Genomic DNA, 14948 nt, shown 5'->3' on the forward strand with positions numbered 1-14948 from the left:
CCTGCAGTGGATTCCTACCCCTCTGGCACCAGTGGATTGACCCAGTTCCAATGCATGTCAAACATGCTCCTGGCAGAATATCTCCTCGCATGCCAGGACATTGGGCAGGCCCTGGCCCTATGGAAGTATGCCAAGGAATGAGGTGTGCCTCAGTTTTCCCGTTTCCTTGTCTCTTACCAACACTGGTTTCTGTGACCAATGTGAAGGACTCGGGATGAGGGAGCTCCCAGCTGTCTCCCACCTGGCATGCAGGGAAGCATCCAGCCCTGTGGGAATATGGTGGGGAATGAGGTGTGCCTCAGTTTCTGTTTTCCTTCCTCTCACCAATATTACCATCTGAGACTACCCTGATGGAATCATGGTGCTGGGTTGTGGTTGGGCACGTCTGTTCACATCCAGGTGCTGGCAGGTTGGAGTTGGGTCTGGGTTTGTCAGGTGTGGTTGGGTTTGTTCAGGTCAGGACAGGTTCTGCCAGGGTCTGGTCTTGTTGAGTTCCCCTGCCTGGTTAGAATGGCAGGGCCCATGGCTGCCGTGGAACTGTCTGTCTCCACAACCCTGAAGTACAGCATGGGGCTGTAGAGAGGGGCTGGGCGTTCACGGCCTTAAAGCTGTCAGGACTAGTGGTTGTACCATGCTTGGCTGCTGCAGTAGAGTGCAGCCCGAGTCACAAACTGTCTCCCTGGAGCTGTCGGGGGGGTTGGGGAGGGGTGGGAGAACAAGACGTTCTGAAACGCTGCAAGACAGCACTGCAGCTTCTCTCTTGAGTACAGGTGTGTGTTCCGCCAGGAGATAATCTCCCAGAAGTGACTTCTGTCAGTTGGAGATGAGTTGATCTTATGAAACCTCCATTTTCATTCTGGGAGAAAATGAGTCAATATCTGGATGGTCATTGTTTCTACCAGGAGAGCAGTGATTCTTCTCCCAGTAGAAACTTAACACCTGCATGTGGCCAAAGGCTGGATTTCCTCTGTCCAAAAATGATACTCCTGGAACTCTGGAATATCAGTCTTGCCTCTTAGGGTCAACAAACTAGAGGGAAGTTTTGGTAGTCAGTGATCTTCACACATGCAGTGCTGCACAGTGATCTTCCAGATCGGGGTGAGGTTTACCCTGCGTCATGAGCCTGTTCCAGTCACACTTGAATTAGATTACTGTAACTAACATCAATTCTGAAAAAATGTTTTAACCCGATCATCTTAAAAATACTTGTGGTTTACATACCACAGAGACTTTGCCAAACAATTCCAAAAGTTTGGACATGAGACCACTTTCATTGAAGCTGGCCTAGCATTATGTGGGAAAAATGTGTTAGAGACATCTGTCACCAAAATTCAGAAAGTCAATAAAAACAGTCCAATTTAAATATCTGACTAAAAATAGTTGCTCAAGCAGCAAATATTAACGTACAAACTTCCAACCAATACTATCATTCCCTTTCAAAGCAAGACAGCTTAGAGTGTTTTTTGGAACTCGGTTCAAAACTAATTTATCTCCTGAGAGTTTCATCTTTAAAGCCTCTCAAGGTAAAACTTGCAGAAGAAGATACATATTTTAAAAGTTACCCAGAATTTCTGTTTTTCACTAGGCTTTCTTTCCTGTTAGATCTCAAGCTGCTTCCCCTGAAACAAGTCAGCTTAGGACTGAAATGCACTGCATTAGCTGTGTCTGGTAGCTTCTACACATTTTTCTTAATTGATTTGCATTTGTCATCACAATAGAACTTTTAAACTGCTTTTGGTTGGGTAGCTAGTGTGCACAGAGCTAGCAGGGCACTGTGCCATATATACACACTGCAGTTGCTCAGGGACAGCAGAGAACTGAAATTGTTTCCTTCAGCTAGGTTTGTTAGAGGGGCATTGTCTTGTAATCGCATGCTCTTCTCAGTTGTATCACACAATGGTGCAGAATTAAAGCACTTTTAATAAGGTCTTAGGAATAAAAGATCAAAGGACTTTACAAAATGGATAAGTGCCCTCTTTCCTCAGAAAGAACAACTGAAGCATAATTTTGGCATGGAGAGATCCAATTGTAAAATGGAAACAACAAAGCTTTTTGGTTTTCCAATCTCTTGAGCTAGACAACAGTGTAAAAGGTGAACAGAATGAGGACAAAAGACCTTTACCAAACAGTTTTATATACTCTTCAAAGAATTGTTTTTATACATTAACACAAATAACTTACTTGAGAAACCATTTTTGTTCTGTGCTACCTTACTTTAACTTGAATCTGATGTGAATGAATATATTATTTAGGTATTGTTATTAAATATAAATTATTGCAGTCTGTCTCATTGATTTTTCTACGCTTGTTTCTCAGATACAGAGAGAATATTGCGGACTTGATGGAAAAGTGCTTTCTTGGGGAAAATAAGCCAGGTAGGAAGAACTATATAAAATATCAGTACTTGCAGTTTTATTATATTTAGACAAATTGTCTTTAATACTTAGGGGCTTTTGGCTTTTTTTTTTTTGACAAGATGCATTGTTAATATTTAATTTCAGTGTACTTTTCTTTTTTTTAAAAGACTAACTGACCACTATAATGCTGCAGATAACATTAATGTGTTTTGGAAAGATTATTTAGGTAACCCCAGGAGTGCATTTGCAGCATGTCTGAAATTCCAATTTTTGTCTGACAAACTTTTTTGTTAAATATTTGGCTGTTTGTAGAAATTTCTTTTGTGTTGGATTTAATATAAGCAGATTAAAATCACGTTAGGAAAGGGGTTGGGTGGAAGGTTGTACCAATGTGTTCTGTCCACAAGACCTGTTTCTCAGATCACCAGGGTTTGAATAGCAATAATCAACATTCGTTGAATAGGTAAGTCTATTTTATTTTCCCCCTCTCTGCTATATTTTGACAAAGCTGTGGGGAGCAGCAGTGTCATTAATGTTGTCTGTAGCTTAGAAGAGAGCTTCACATTGGCTTATATTCCATTATGTTTAGAAACTTTCTTTACAGCTGAAAGACCTAGATTTATTTATTTTTTTTAAGAAAAACTTAATTTCTAAATAATTTCTTAGGTCTCTTGTGAGAGAGCTTGCAGCTTGCCCTGGTGAGCTGGTTAGCAGTTTTTTTAAAGCCTTGACAGTAACCTTAATACTTTTTTCTCAGAGATTAGAAATGGAAGAATTCTGTCACCCAGTCCTAATTGTTAATACAGGATTTTCCAGTTTACTAGTACTTTGTCAAGTATAATTTTAAAGGTTTTTTGGCAATGACACTCCTGTCTTTCATTTGGGGGGAAAAATATGAAACTTTCTCCTTTTTTTATTAAAAAAAAAAAAAAAAGCTATGTTCAGACTTCCAGTCATCTGTAGTAGGTGCCCTTAAATTCAGGGAAGAAGAAATACAGTTGAATGAAAGTCTCACCGTGGAGGAGATAAGCCTATTAAAGTAGTTTTTAAAAACTGAATATTTCATTCCTGGTGACGAATGTAGAAGAGAAAGTGGTGCTGTGACCATTTGTTAAATAGCACTGAGAATGGCTATTTTTCCTTTAAAATATGTTGTACTAAATAGCCATAATTAAGTATGTTTTAATATCCATCTCAAAGAACTGTAAATGGGTTCTCATAGTTTTCTGACTTTTTAAGGTAAAACCTAGTGATTAAACTGCTTTTAATAGACATTAATTGTAGGTACTGTTTTCCCAGATGAAATAGCCAAATACATGGAAAAGGTGAAGTTATTGAGCTATGAAGATAAACCTTTTTATCAGCATTTCCGAGAAATACTTCTACAAGGGCTCAAGGCCATTGGTCAACGGGATGATGGAATATTGGACATTGGTTTGTCAGAGAATGGAGACTTGCAAACAAAGCCCATACAAAAGGTTTTTACTTTGTACTTGCCATTCAGCTTTTTAATGCTTCTTCTTTTGAACTAAATGAGTAGTAATAATAAAATGATACTGAAATCAGATGTCCTAATTAAATCAGTTAATAAGGAAAGAGTCTCAAATGTTCGTGTTTTTCATACACAGACGCTTCATTTTTCTAATCTTAACTGCTCTGAAAGTTTAATATAACATGATGTTTGCAGGTATGCTTTCACATTCAATAAAAAAATACTTTGAATAACAGAATGTATATGTAGCTGTAATGCCATTTAAACAGATGAGCTTTTCCAGCTAATTTTACTTTTCCCCAAGAATCTCAGAATCTCCAGATGGGCCAAAATGGATGTGAAGGAAAATGAGAAGTTTGGTTAGCATTTTTTGTTTCCTATCAAGCTTCTTGATTTACATACCTAGTCCTAAACTTTTAACTTTAAATTGGCATCCTTATGCAACTATTTGCTATTGGTACACAGATATTATATGCAGGGATCTTGTATACTGTTTATAAATGCTGAGTGTAGCAGTTAGTGCCAGACTAAGGGTGCTTAAGTAGACTGGGAATGCTGAGTAGATCTCACATTTGCAACTTTGTGCAGTTTCTTGTTCACACCTGCTCATTTCCACAGGTTAAGGTATACAGTCTTTTAATACCACACAGATACTTTTTATAAGGCAAACATTTCAGCAAATCAGCGTACTGTATTAATCTTGTATAACTATATTAAACAGTTAATTAGCAAATGCTCACAGGATTTACTTGAGTGTTTATCAGACAGTTCCTGGTGAAAGGGAGAAAAGTCACTGGAAAATTCATTCACTGATCAGTTTGTAAAATATCATAGATTTTGGACCTTAATTTGAGAGGAGGGGTGGGTGGAACATTATGATATAAAGAATACAGAGGGTCAGACATGACTGAACTTGAAGCCAAGTTACCAAATAAACTTTACTCTTAATACTCTGTTTAGAACAAATGTTAATAAGGGAATTGTGCGATTTGTCTTGTAAATGTTAAGTATTGAAACTTCGTATTTTTTGTTTTATATCTACTTATGTCATACAAGCAGTTTTAATAGGGAAAGTCTTTAAAGAGAAACGTATAGTAAAAGTGAGTTTTTCACCACTTCTGTTGTAATGAAATATTTTGTTACACTTACCTTCTGTATGAATAATAGTGAAGTCAGAAACCAGCATCTTTCTGCTTTGGTTATTTCATGGTGAAAGAAATGCTTACTCCACCCCTTTGGTAATGAAATTGACTAAGCTTGTGGGTGGGCCTTCTTTAGCCTGTTTTAACCTCAACCAGAGCTGCGAATTACATCTATAAGTATTGATTGAAAGGTAATGGCAAGTATCTGATGTTATACAAGTTCTCTCCCTGGCTAGTAATAATTGACAGTCAATTTGCCATGCATTAAATGTTTCACGGGTAGAAAGTATGAGACAAAAAACAAAAGCTGTGGGAGCTTGAAAGTCTCTTGGGAAGTATTTCTAGTTTTACCCAGTTATGATTTTGAACAGAAAATAGTCTCTGGGCCAAATCTGTATGGCCATGAGTTTGAGAGTTTGGTGTTGGGCCCTGCCCTTGCTCACCCTGGCTCCTGTGGGAGACCTGCAGGCTGTAAATTTGACACTCCCAGGCTTAAAGGGCACCTAGACGTGTGCCCAACACCTGCTCCGATGTATGCTAATTAGAATGCATCAGACCAGACTCTAAATAGCACGCTTCAGCAGCCTCAGCATCACGTGTATTCAGTGTCCCTGTGCTTCAAAATGGTGGCGATGGCACTTTAACTAAAACTTGTAAAGCAAGCTTTAGTTAAAGCGCCCCCTCCACCATTTTGAAGTGTTGGATGCTGAATGTATGAGATGCTGTGGACGCTTTAATAAGAACAGCTCCCAAGAGTAAAATAGTTAACTGGATATCAAGCTGTTATGGCTTGCTTTCTGTAGCAACATACTTGGCTAGAAAGTCCTTTCATTTATGTTCAGTTCTTTTCAGGGCCAGTGGTTCAGTTAAGACTTCAGGATAAGTATGGAAGGGAAAGGATTGTTCCTTTTGCAAGGGTCTCATCTTGCTTCACTCCAGAAAAAACCTTGGTGACAGGGAGGGGGCTGATCTTCATTGAGCAGCCCCCTTGTTTTTGAATGGTAATAGCTATCTAGAGCAATAGGATGCTGAAAGTTACTGAGCTTTGCTTCCAGAAAGCATCAAGGATGAGTGAGGAGTAGGTAGCTAGACTTGTAAAATCTTAGGAGGAAAAGATGGATCTGTGACTAGCTGGAGTAGTGTGGTGTGCAGAGTTTGCAGGTTAGGAAAGAAGAAGTAATGTAAGATGTTTTCATAGCCATTCCTGCCCCTCCGTGTGGAACTTGGTTTATGAAAGGGACTATGTGACATGATTGTCTGTGATGGGCAAGATTTCGACTTCGATCTAGGAGGTGCTTTCCTATGGATCTAAAAATAGTGGTGAACAAAGGTCCCAGGGATTAACCCTGAAAGAGGTTCAGATTTTGGACCGCATATATTCCTTCATTCAAAACAAGAATTTGGAGTTTTAATTTGAATCAGTCTCTGATAATGGTACTGATCCCTTGTTACTAAGAGCCATCTTACTAATGAGAGAGTCTTAAAATACTAGCCAATTGCCCGTCAGGAATGGCTAGTATTCCGGTCCTCGGCGCTGCTTGCAGGGAGCTGGGTGAGGGAGCTGAGGCCAGCACAGCTAGCCTTGGCTCCCCCACCCTCTGTCTGGTACTCGGCGCGGCTTTGGAATCAAGGCGGCGCTCCCCCACACTGGGAGCACTCTGATTGGCTGTTTCCGTCAGCCAGTCAGATTGCGATTAAAGTGTGATAGACAGACAGACATAGGCTTTTATAATATTAGAGTAACTGCTTTTATAACTGATGCACCTACACCTTATATTGGCAATGTTTTACATACTCAAGATTAGCCTTTTGTAGAAAGCCTAATGCCTAAAGTAGCTATTTTATTTGTAACTATTTGAGAGCCATCTCATTGTTTTGAATGGATTTTTTTTGTGAGTGCTGTGAGAATTGGAATTGGGAGAGAGATCCATAATACTTGAGCAGATAATCTTGTATGCAAATTCATGCTTCATAGGCTGCGTCCAGACATGCAGGGGAAGTGTGGTTTGTGGCTCCTCAAACCTCTTTGTGGTGCTGCAAACTGTATGCGGCAAATGTTAAAACACCCTGTGCTGCAGATTTGCAGCGTAGGGCCAAAATTTGCTACTGAGATTTCCTGGTAGCAAACCTCCCCTCCCCTCCTCCCAAAACAGAAGCAGTACAATGCATGCACAGCAAGCATGTGCTGGCAGACAGAGGTCAGGTTGTCCAAAGCAATGCTCTGGCTGCTGACCAGGCCTATGTGCTGCCCCATCTGTGCCTCTGCTGCTCCAGGCCACCAGGTAAGACTGCACTGGTGCTGGCCTCAGACCCTGGCTGAAGAGCCAGGAGAAACTGGGCAAGGGCAGTTTGCCCATTGCAGGACAATTTGTCCTGCAACGAAGCACACATGCAAGGGCATGTGCTGTGGCAGTCTGAACTGCTGCAAATGCATACCCGTGCATGTTTGGACACGGCTGTAGAGTACAACAGTTATTAGTTGTAATAGCACTATCATCTTTTAATGGATTCATGACTTTTGCCTCAAGGATGAATTATTTTGAGGCAGAGAACTGAGAGAGACAAATGGCTGTAGGATGTAAGGGTGTCCTAGTACTCATTCTGCACCAATCTTTAAAGCCTAACATGTCTTGTAAGAAACCCACGCTTGGATTCCTTTGGGGTGTTTTATTACTACACAACAAACCTCCCTCTCCTCTGAAAACACTTTTCTTCAGTGTTGCTGTGGTATATGGCAGGCCAACTTTGCTATTTCATGGTTGCAGGGGCGGGCAGTTATTTCAGGTGGAGGCCGCTCACTAAGTTTTGACAAGCCATCAAGGACCACATGACAGGCAGCCAGGGGCAGATGAATATTAATTTTCTAAATTTTGTAGGGGCCCCATGGGCTGGATAGAATGGCCTGGCCAGCCGCATCTGGCCCACAGGCCACATTTTGCCCACCCCTGGTTTAGAGGGATATTTGTAAATTAAAAAAAAAAAAAATTTCTTAGAGCACTGCATTCTCCTTGATAGATTCATACCACCAAATATGTTGTGATGTGCATTATAAATAACATAAGTGTGCTTGCTGGGTTGGAGTGTGAAACTGGCCATCAAGCATACCTTTCAATATTCCAAGCATGTATAAGTTTAACTATTAACGTTTGTTTCTAGAGATTTAAAAATAAAATGGGATATATAGTTAACAGACTTCCTGGAATTTCATTCTTTTTCTTAAAGATATCTGTCTTATTTTTAATATTAATATGCAATAAATTCTTTTAGCCTTAGCTTAGCAAGCTACCTATGCTAACATCCTTAATGTTGAACCAAACTCTTTGAGACAAGGTGCGTATCATACTTTGTTCAGTGCTGAATACATTGACAGTACTCAGTAAGTGTTGGAAAACATTGGAAGTAAAATAAACAGGAGAAATATAGATTACAGTGATTCATAGTTCCTTCTAACCTTCTGCTTCAAATACACAGGTGTTGCCTTTGTCAGATGAATGCTGCCTGATTTTTATTGCCATGTAATTCACCTGCATCAAGATTAAGAAAACACTTTTTATTAAATAAGCTTGGGAAACAAGATAAATGTACTTTGCTTTTGTGTAGAATGCATTGGATATCTATTTCTACGATGAGCATTTAAAATCTCTCCCAGCACAATCGGGAGGAATGCATTATCTCCTGTATAAAGGCAATACAGTGCTGAAATATTCCTCCTTAATTTTGGTCAGAACGAACAAAAGTGTCTGTGTTTATTCCTGCCTAATGCATCACAAATCTGCTGACATGCTAACCTTGGAGTCTTGGCTGGCGTTAATCAGGCCTGTGCACCGGCAGGAAAGATGTACCTAATGCACTCCATCAGTGCAGTTTGCATATGGAAGTTCTCACAGGGGAGCTGCCCTGTGCCAGCTGAGGGTTACCTGCCCACTGCAGTTATTGTATGTAATTATCGAACCAATCTGTTCAGCCCAGCAGGGTTTAGATGGTAATCATGAAGCAACACTTTGGAAAGGAAAGATGTAATGCACTCTCCCCTTCTCTCATGAGCTATGGGAAGTTGTAACCACTTCTAAAGCTATTTTAGTAAAGCAGTGCATTCTTACTCAGTTACTAAAAAATGATGGGTTAAACTTCGCCAGGGTTTAGCAAAGTTATTGTTCTATACATGGGCCAATCGATCCTTTGCAAAATGACATGGCTTTTTAAAAAAGAGGATCTTTCCATAACCACCTTAAGAATACTTTGCAACAGTAGGATTAATTGTAATACACAGATAATAACAGTTCTATCCTTTTAAAGGTTTTAAGATAATGTGCCTTGAATAGAGTTCAGCTTTCCCATGTCGCTCTCTTTGGAACAGAACCCATAGTTGCCATTAGGAAAAATAATAATGTGCTGTCAGTGGGTGTAGTTACTTTTTTAGCTGTACTGAAAAACCCTTAAGGAGAAATACAGATTCAAATAAAGTTAAACTTTAATACTGTATATATTAGTTGTGTGTGTGTGTGTGTGTGTGTGTGTGTGTGTGTGTATGCATTTGTTTTATATAACTCTATAACATTATAACATTAGTTTGGGATACATTTTTTACATTATTTTAGGATTTTCAGATTGATCCTTGATTGTGATAATTATTAAATTCTAACGTTATGGTGTTTGAAGAATTGTGACCATGAAACATGGATTTTTGATTTAAAGTAAAATAATTTTAATGTGATCTAATAACTGTAGAGAGGGGTGATGCTTATTATTAAATGGTAATAGTTTATTATAATAAGTGCTTTGATTTCAGGATTGACAAATATTAATTGCTGTAATTTGGAAATGGTGACCATTTAAGGTCAATTTTTTTATGGCGATTGTGGGGGAAAATGTGGTAGGCTGACTTGGAATTGCAGAGAATTACATGCAAATAATTTAAACTTTATCTACATGGAATTTTTTCTTTTGTTTCAACCAGTATAATTTTATTTACTTTTCTGTAGAGGAAGAGAAAGGCAGCAGCAGCAACAGCCACAGCAGAAGAAAGCACTGAAAAGGATGTAGAAGATGCAGGAAGTCCAAAACAGAAGAGACGTCCTCCTTCTAGTAAGTCAAAAAACATCTTTCCAGAAAGTAGATACTGTTAACCTCTGAAGACTCAAATAACTTAAATTAAGTTTTTTGGCTTTCCCAGGAAATTAACTATGCCTAGAGTAGCATTAGGAAAACTGTATGCTAACTCTATGCAGCAAAGTGTGTTCAGACATAAAGTTGATGAAACTGTTAGTTAATAAAATTTGGTAGTCCCCTGCCCCTTTTGCTCTTGTTCATTCATACAAAAGGTCCATCCTTTTGCTCTTGTTCATTCTCCCCACCATTCTCATTTTTTCCCTCCCATCTTGTCCAATTTGCTGTCAGGAAATGCTGACTCCCCAGGACCAATTCATCACAGCATTTTACAACCAGAAGCTAGCAGCAGCAGCGGCGGGAACAGTTTCCAGCAGTGAGTGGATTTAAAGTGAAGGGGAGAGGATCAGCGTTAAGGATAGAGAATTTATGAAGACAGAATTTGAAATAGTTTGGTACAATTTGGCATAGCCGGTATTTTTTCCATAGAAAAGCCATAGGCAGTTACAATAGGGTTATTGCAAGTCAAGATTAAGGTTCTTTAAGGTGTCCAGAGCAATATGTAATGCCTAGTTGAATTATTTCTTGCTCTCTAGCCACTGCTGTCCGTACCTTGCATGGATAAGAATCAAATTCAAATAGTTTTTTAAGTTAACTACTTTGAAGAATATTTTTCAGATCATATATCTTAGATAAAGGGGCAATAAAGCAATATCCATGGCACTATAAACATACCCGTATGATGGCACTTAAACATTCAAATTTCCTGGAAGTTAGTCTTAGCAGTTGAAAAAAATTCATAAGAGAAGGAAGAAAGCCTGTTCCAAATACCTAGCTACTGTGACATGACCAACAGTAGTCAGAGCACTTTCATTCCAGAGTACAACATTAACCCTTTCAGTTTTACCTTCAATTGTGACCATTTGAAAAAAGACTTTTGTCTTCATTTTATTCAGAATTTTTTTTTCCTAAACCTTCACTTTCTGGATAGGAGTTAATTAACTAGATTTACCTTTTATGTAAGCAACAGAATGGTGCAATGTTAGGCATCTATTTTCTAGTTTAAGCAAAAAGAGATATATATTTCAGATTCTTCCTCATCACTGCTCTACGCACAATTTTCAATATGCAGTCCTTAGGCTTTATTTTATTTTTACATACACGCACACACCTCACTTAAACGACCACTAAACTTCTACTGTTTTTGTTTGATACATGAATAAAATATACTTTCCATGGGAATATGTATTGTGCTATGTGTAAGTGGTGATGAGGAAGTGCAGTTGGGATAGGGCGGTGTTTAATAGTTTACATTTTAATATTATTCAGACTAACTTTTCAAATTGATGTTATGGATGAAAATATGTTTTTTGCCAACCTCATGATATAGAAGTGTGTTACCATTACTGCAGATGCTTGTGAATGTATGTAGAATGGCAGAAAGAGGAACTGCTAGGAAATTTGGAAAACAGTATCCAGAAAGATGAGGACTTATATTTTGAAGTCTCTTTAGAGGTGGCAATGAAAGCATCAAAGAAAAGTTGTTTCTCTTTTTAGATTAGTCTTTTGGATTATAAAACCTTTGGGGCAGTGGTCATGTTTCTGCATTTCAAGGTCCTAATCATGACAAAGACCTTTGGGCATTACCGGAGTTAAATCATTAGGATAATTGTGTTAGGCTGTTATAAATAAGCTTATATCAATAGATTGGAAAGGAGGATCTCAGATGTATGCCTTAATAATTTCTGTTACAGTTGATAGAAATACAGCTTTGAACTTCTTTGGCAGCATTCATTGTCTTAGAAATCTTCAGTGCAGGAATTATTTTTAATAAAACTCTTAATGTTAGGTTAATTTCATATTTTATTTGGATTATTTTAGGAGACTATTGATATTAATTAGGACATTGTGGGAGGTCCACTTTTTCTCCCTTGGGTCCATCCTTGGTTTTGTTTCTTTCCCCTTTTTATAAAAGGGCATATACCAGCTACCAATTGGTAGGGCTTGGGAGAAATCTTTCCACATGGGCTGGTTATGCTGTACTTGTGTGAATTGCTGAGTATTTCTTTTCTCCTTCTAAAGAGCTTGGAACTGTGGACAGCTCACAGGTCTTATCCAGTATGGCATTTTTCAGTTACTAGCATTCAAAAGTCTTATCTCTCACAGCACTATTCTCAGTATTCTTTCCTTGTGTTAATGGGCCCCTGTAGCAGAGCCTGATGGCCAAAAAAATTAAATTTTGGCAAAAGGGAAGTAGAAAGCTTGTTTCATAATACAAGCTTTCTTGTATTATGTCTAAAATGCTCTTTCTCCAACATCCTCCCAATCAGAATCTTAGGGGTGCAAACTGAAGTGCCTCAAATGAACTGGCTTTATCAGTTAAAAGCAGCAACTCCAAATTATAGAGATTAATAGGCAGGCGGAGTCTGCATAACCTCTGGGATGGAAGCTGATGCTTATTGTAAGGCATACTCCCTAACAGAAAAATTGCTGTATTCTGCACTAGCTGCATGTAAAAGGTTGTAGAAGATAATCTTTCTTTTGTGGTCACTCCAAATTTATCTGAATGTTTTGAAGAGTGGCTTAAACAGAGAAAATTAGTGCATGAGGTGAAGTTAGACTTGAAAATGCTGGGAGAGGAGAGAGGGGAGTTTTGACATCAGTTGAACAGGTATGAAACTTTAATGCTGCTTTTAGGTTGTATTTTTTCTGGTAGTAGCTTTTGTTCACTATTTAAGTGGTGAAGAATTATTTTGAAAAGTTTTGAATATATGGCATTAGAAAAAAATTAGACAATAGATTATTTATGGGAGTCTTTTTAATCTGTCTCTTTGGGAAAGCAAATTTTCTACAGTTCATTTAGCCCAAGTAATATTTTGTTCCAATGCAACCTCTTTTAAAAAGGTCTTAAAACTAATATAGTTTAATCCTGTTTAATTTAGAGCAGAGAACTAATGCTTGTTAGAGTTGAAGCATTCTTCTGTTTACCTTGAAAGCAAAAGTAATAATGAAATTTTATATGAGATCTGATCCTATACCAGGATCTAAACTTCCAGGAAAACTTTGAGAGTCAAAATTTTGTGTAAAAGAAATTTTCTTTGTTGAACTAAACTTTTTCAAAATAGCTTAATAGCAAACTGTTTGAAATCATAGTTGCCTTGCCATAGGCTGTTGCACTGGGTTAAGTGTGTTCTTGCAGTACCTGATGCCCAAAATCTTGATTTCAAAATTAAATTTAGGACAGAGAACTCAGAGCACAAGTCGCAATGTTTCTGATGCAGTACTATGGATTCATATTTGAAATCTGTTTATCTTGTGAATTGTATTCGTGTTTATAGATTGAATATGCTAACATTGCAGAGCACCCCTTGGCACCCAAAAATAGGATCTCAAGGCACCCCTAGTTTAATCACCTGTAAGCCTGTAAAATCTTGGAAAAGTATTGCCCTTCAGGACTTCCTATTTTATTTGTGTAGCCTCCCCCAGCAGGAAGATTTTTGAAGCCTATGCTTTAAGGAACCATAAACCCTGTTTGTTTTTTTTCACTCTTTTAAAGGAAGAAAGTCACCACATTGAATCCTTTTTCCTTCTCCCCTCACTGATTTGATCTTAGGTTGTTGGCTTCTAAATGGCATGTTCAATTCTGGTGCTGCACCCAGATTTCAACTTGCTCTTGGTGTTTGCATCTTCACTCAGGCTGTACTCCTTTGGATTCTGTTCCTGCTGCTGCCTTCTTCTCAGAGCCCACTTTCTACATATAAATATAAATAATAATCCCCAAGAAGCAAGGGTTTTTTGGGGTGATCAGGGTAGATAAAAGTCAACGATTTAAAAAAAAAAAATTTGGATTTTTTTATTTAATCATATATTATTATTTTTTGTTAAGATGCTTTTTTAAAAAACAAACAAACCCTATATAAAGATAGTTTTAATTTAATATATATTAAAGCTCAAAGGTATCATCATGGAATAGGGATTTTAACTTCTAATTATATACTATTTGAGGCCATATAATCGTGTAACCTTTTTCGAATAGTTTTATAAATAGGTCACAACAGGCCATGGACTATATTAGGGGCTTAATCTTATGGAGTTCCCAGAGGCTCCTCTATAGATGAGTACAGATTAAAGAGAACCACTCTACCCAATCAGACTCAGTGCTCAGTCTAGAAGATCCCATTAAGTATCTTTGTGATGCTTCATTTCAGTTCTCAAACTGTGTATTTGTCTCTCCAGAGGTAACATCCTTGTTAACAGCATATGGAGATGAGAGATAACAGACTTGATTACTTATCCATCAGCCCTGTTGTCTCTCTGCAAGTTTGTGTACACAGTCAAGCCCTTACCTCTCTATAAAAGGGCAAAGCGTCAAGAAGTTAAATGAACAGAGGGTTATTGAGGGTGGAGTAGATCTGGGCAAGGAGGAGGAGTTGAGAGAAATGTGAGGAGGGAGGGGCAGTAGAAACAAGAGAGACACATTTTGGGCAGAACATTTCAGAAGTCTTGAAGTATAAGTGTCTGAGTATAGCCCCTCCATTGATTTCAGATCTAGTAAGGGAATGGTATGGTAGAAAGGAAAACCTGTCATGGCAGGAGGCTTGCCAGGCTGTAAGACCCTGTTTGGGAATATTTTTAATGAAGTTCCTCTACCTGTGGGCAAGACAGGCATGCTTACAAAATGCAAACAGTGCAACAAAAAAATTGAAGTTCTGGTTGCCTGAATGAAACATCATGAGAAGTACTCCTTCTCAGGAGGCAGCTGTTTGAAGGTGAATGGAACAAAATGTTTGAGCAAAAATATCGTTGTTACTTTGTGAAGCTATCATATTTTTAATGCAGTTGTGATATAAA

General features: G+C 38.3%; 1 protein-coding gene across 2 annotated transcripts in view; it reads left to right on the top strand.

The window, feature by feature from the left end:
• The window catches only part of VRK1 (vaccinia related kinase 1), a 43280-nt gene that overhangs the window by 16178 nt on the left and 12154 nt on the right, over positions 1-14948 (top strand). For both annotated transcript variants that reach the window (XM_006022175.3, XM_025202337.1), the window contains 3 exons: positions 2317-2375; positions 3657-3835; positions 9974-10076. In XM_006022175.3, coding sequence (XP_006022237.1) covers positions 2317-2375; positions 3657-3835; positions 9974-10076 — 341 coding nt within the window. The remainder of the gene's footprint in view (positions 1-2316; positions 2376-3656; positions 3836-9973; positions 10077-14948) is intronic.

This window comes from Alligator sinensis, unplaced genomic scaffold (assembly GCF_000455745.1).
Source record: "Alligator sinensis unplaced genomic scaffold, ASM45574v1 scaffold624_1, whole genome shotgun sequence".
Taxonomy (NCBI): domain Eukaryota; kingdom Metazoa; phylum Chordata; order Crocodylia; family Alligatoridae; genus Alligator; species Alligator sinensis.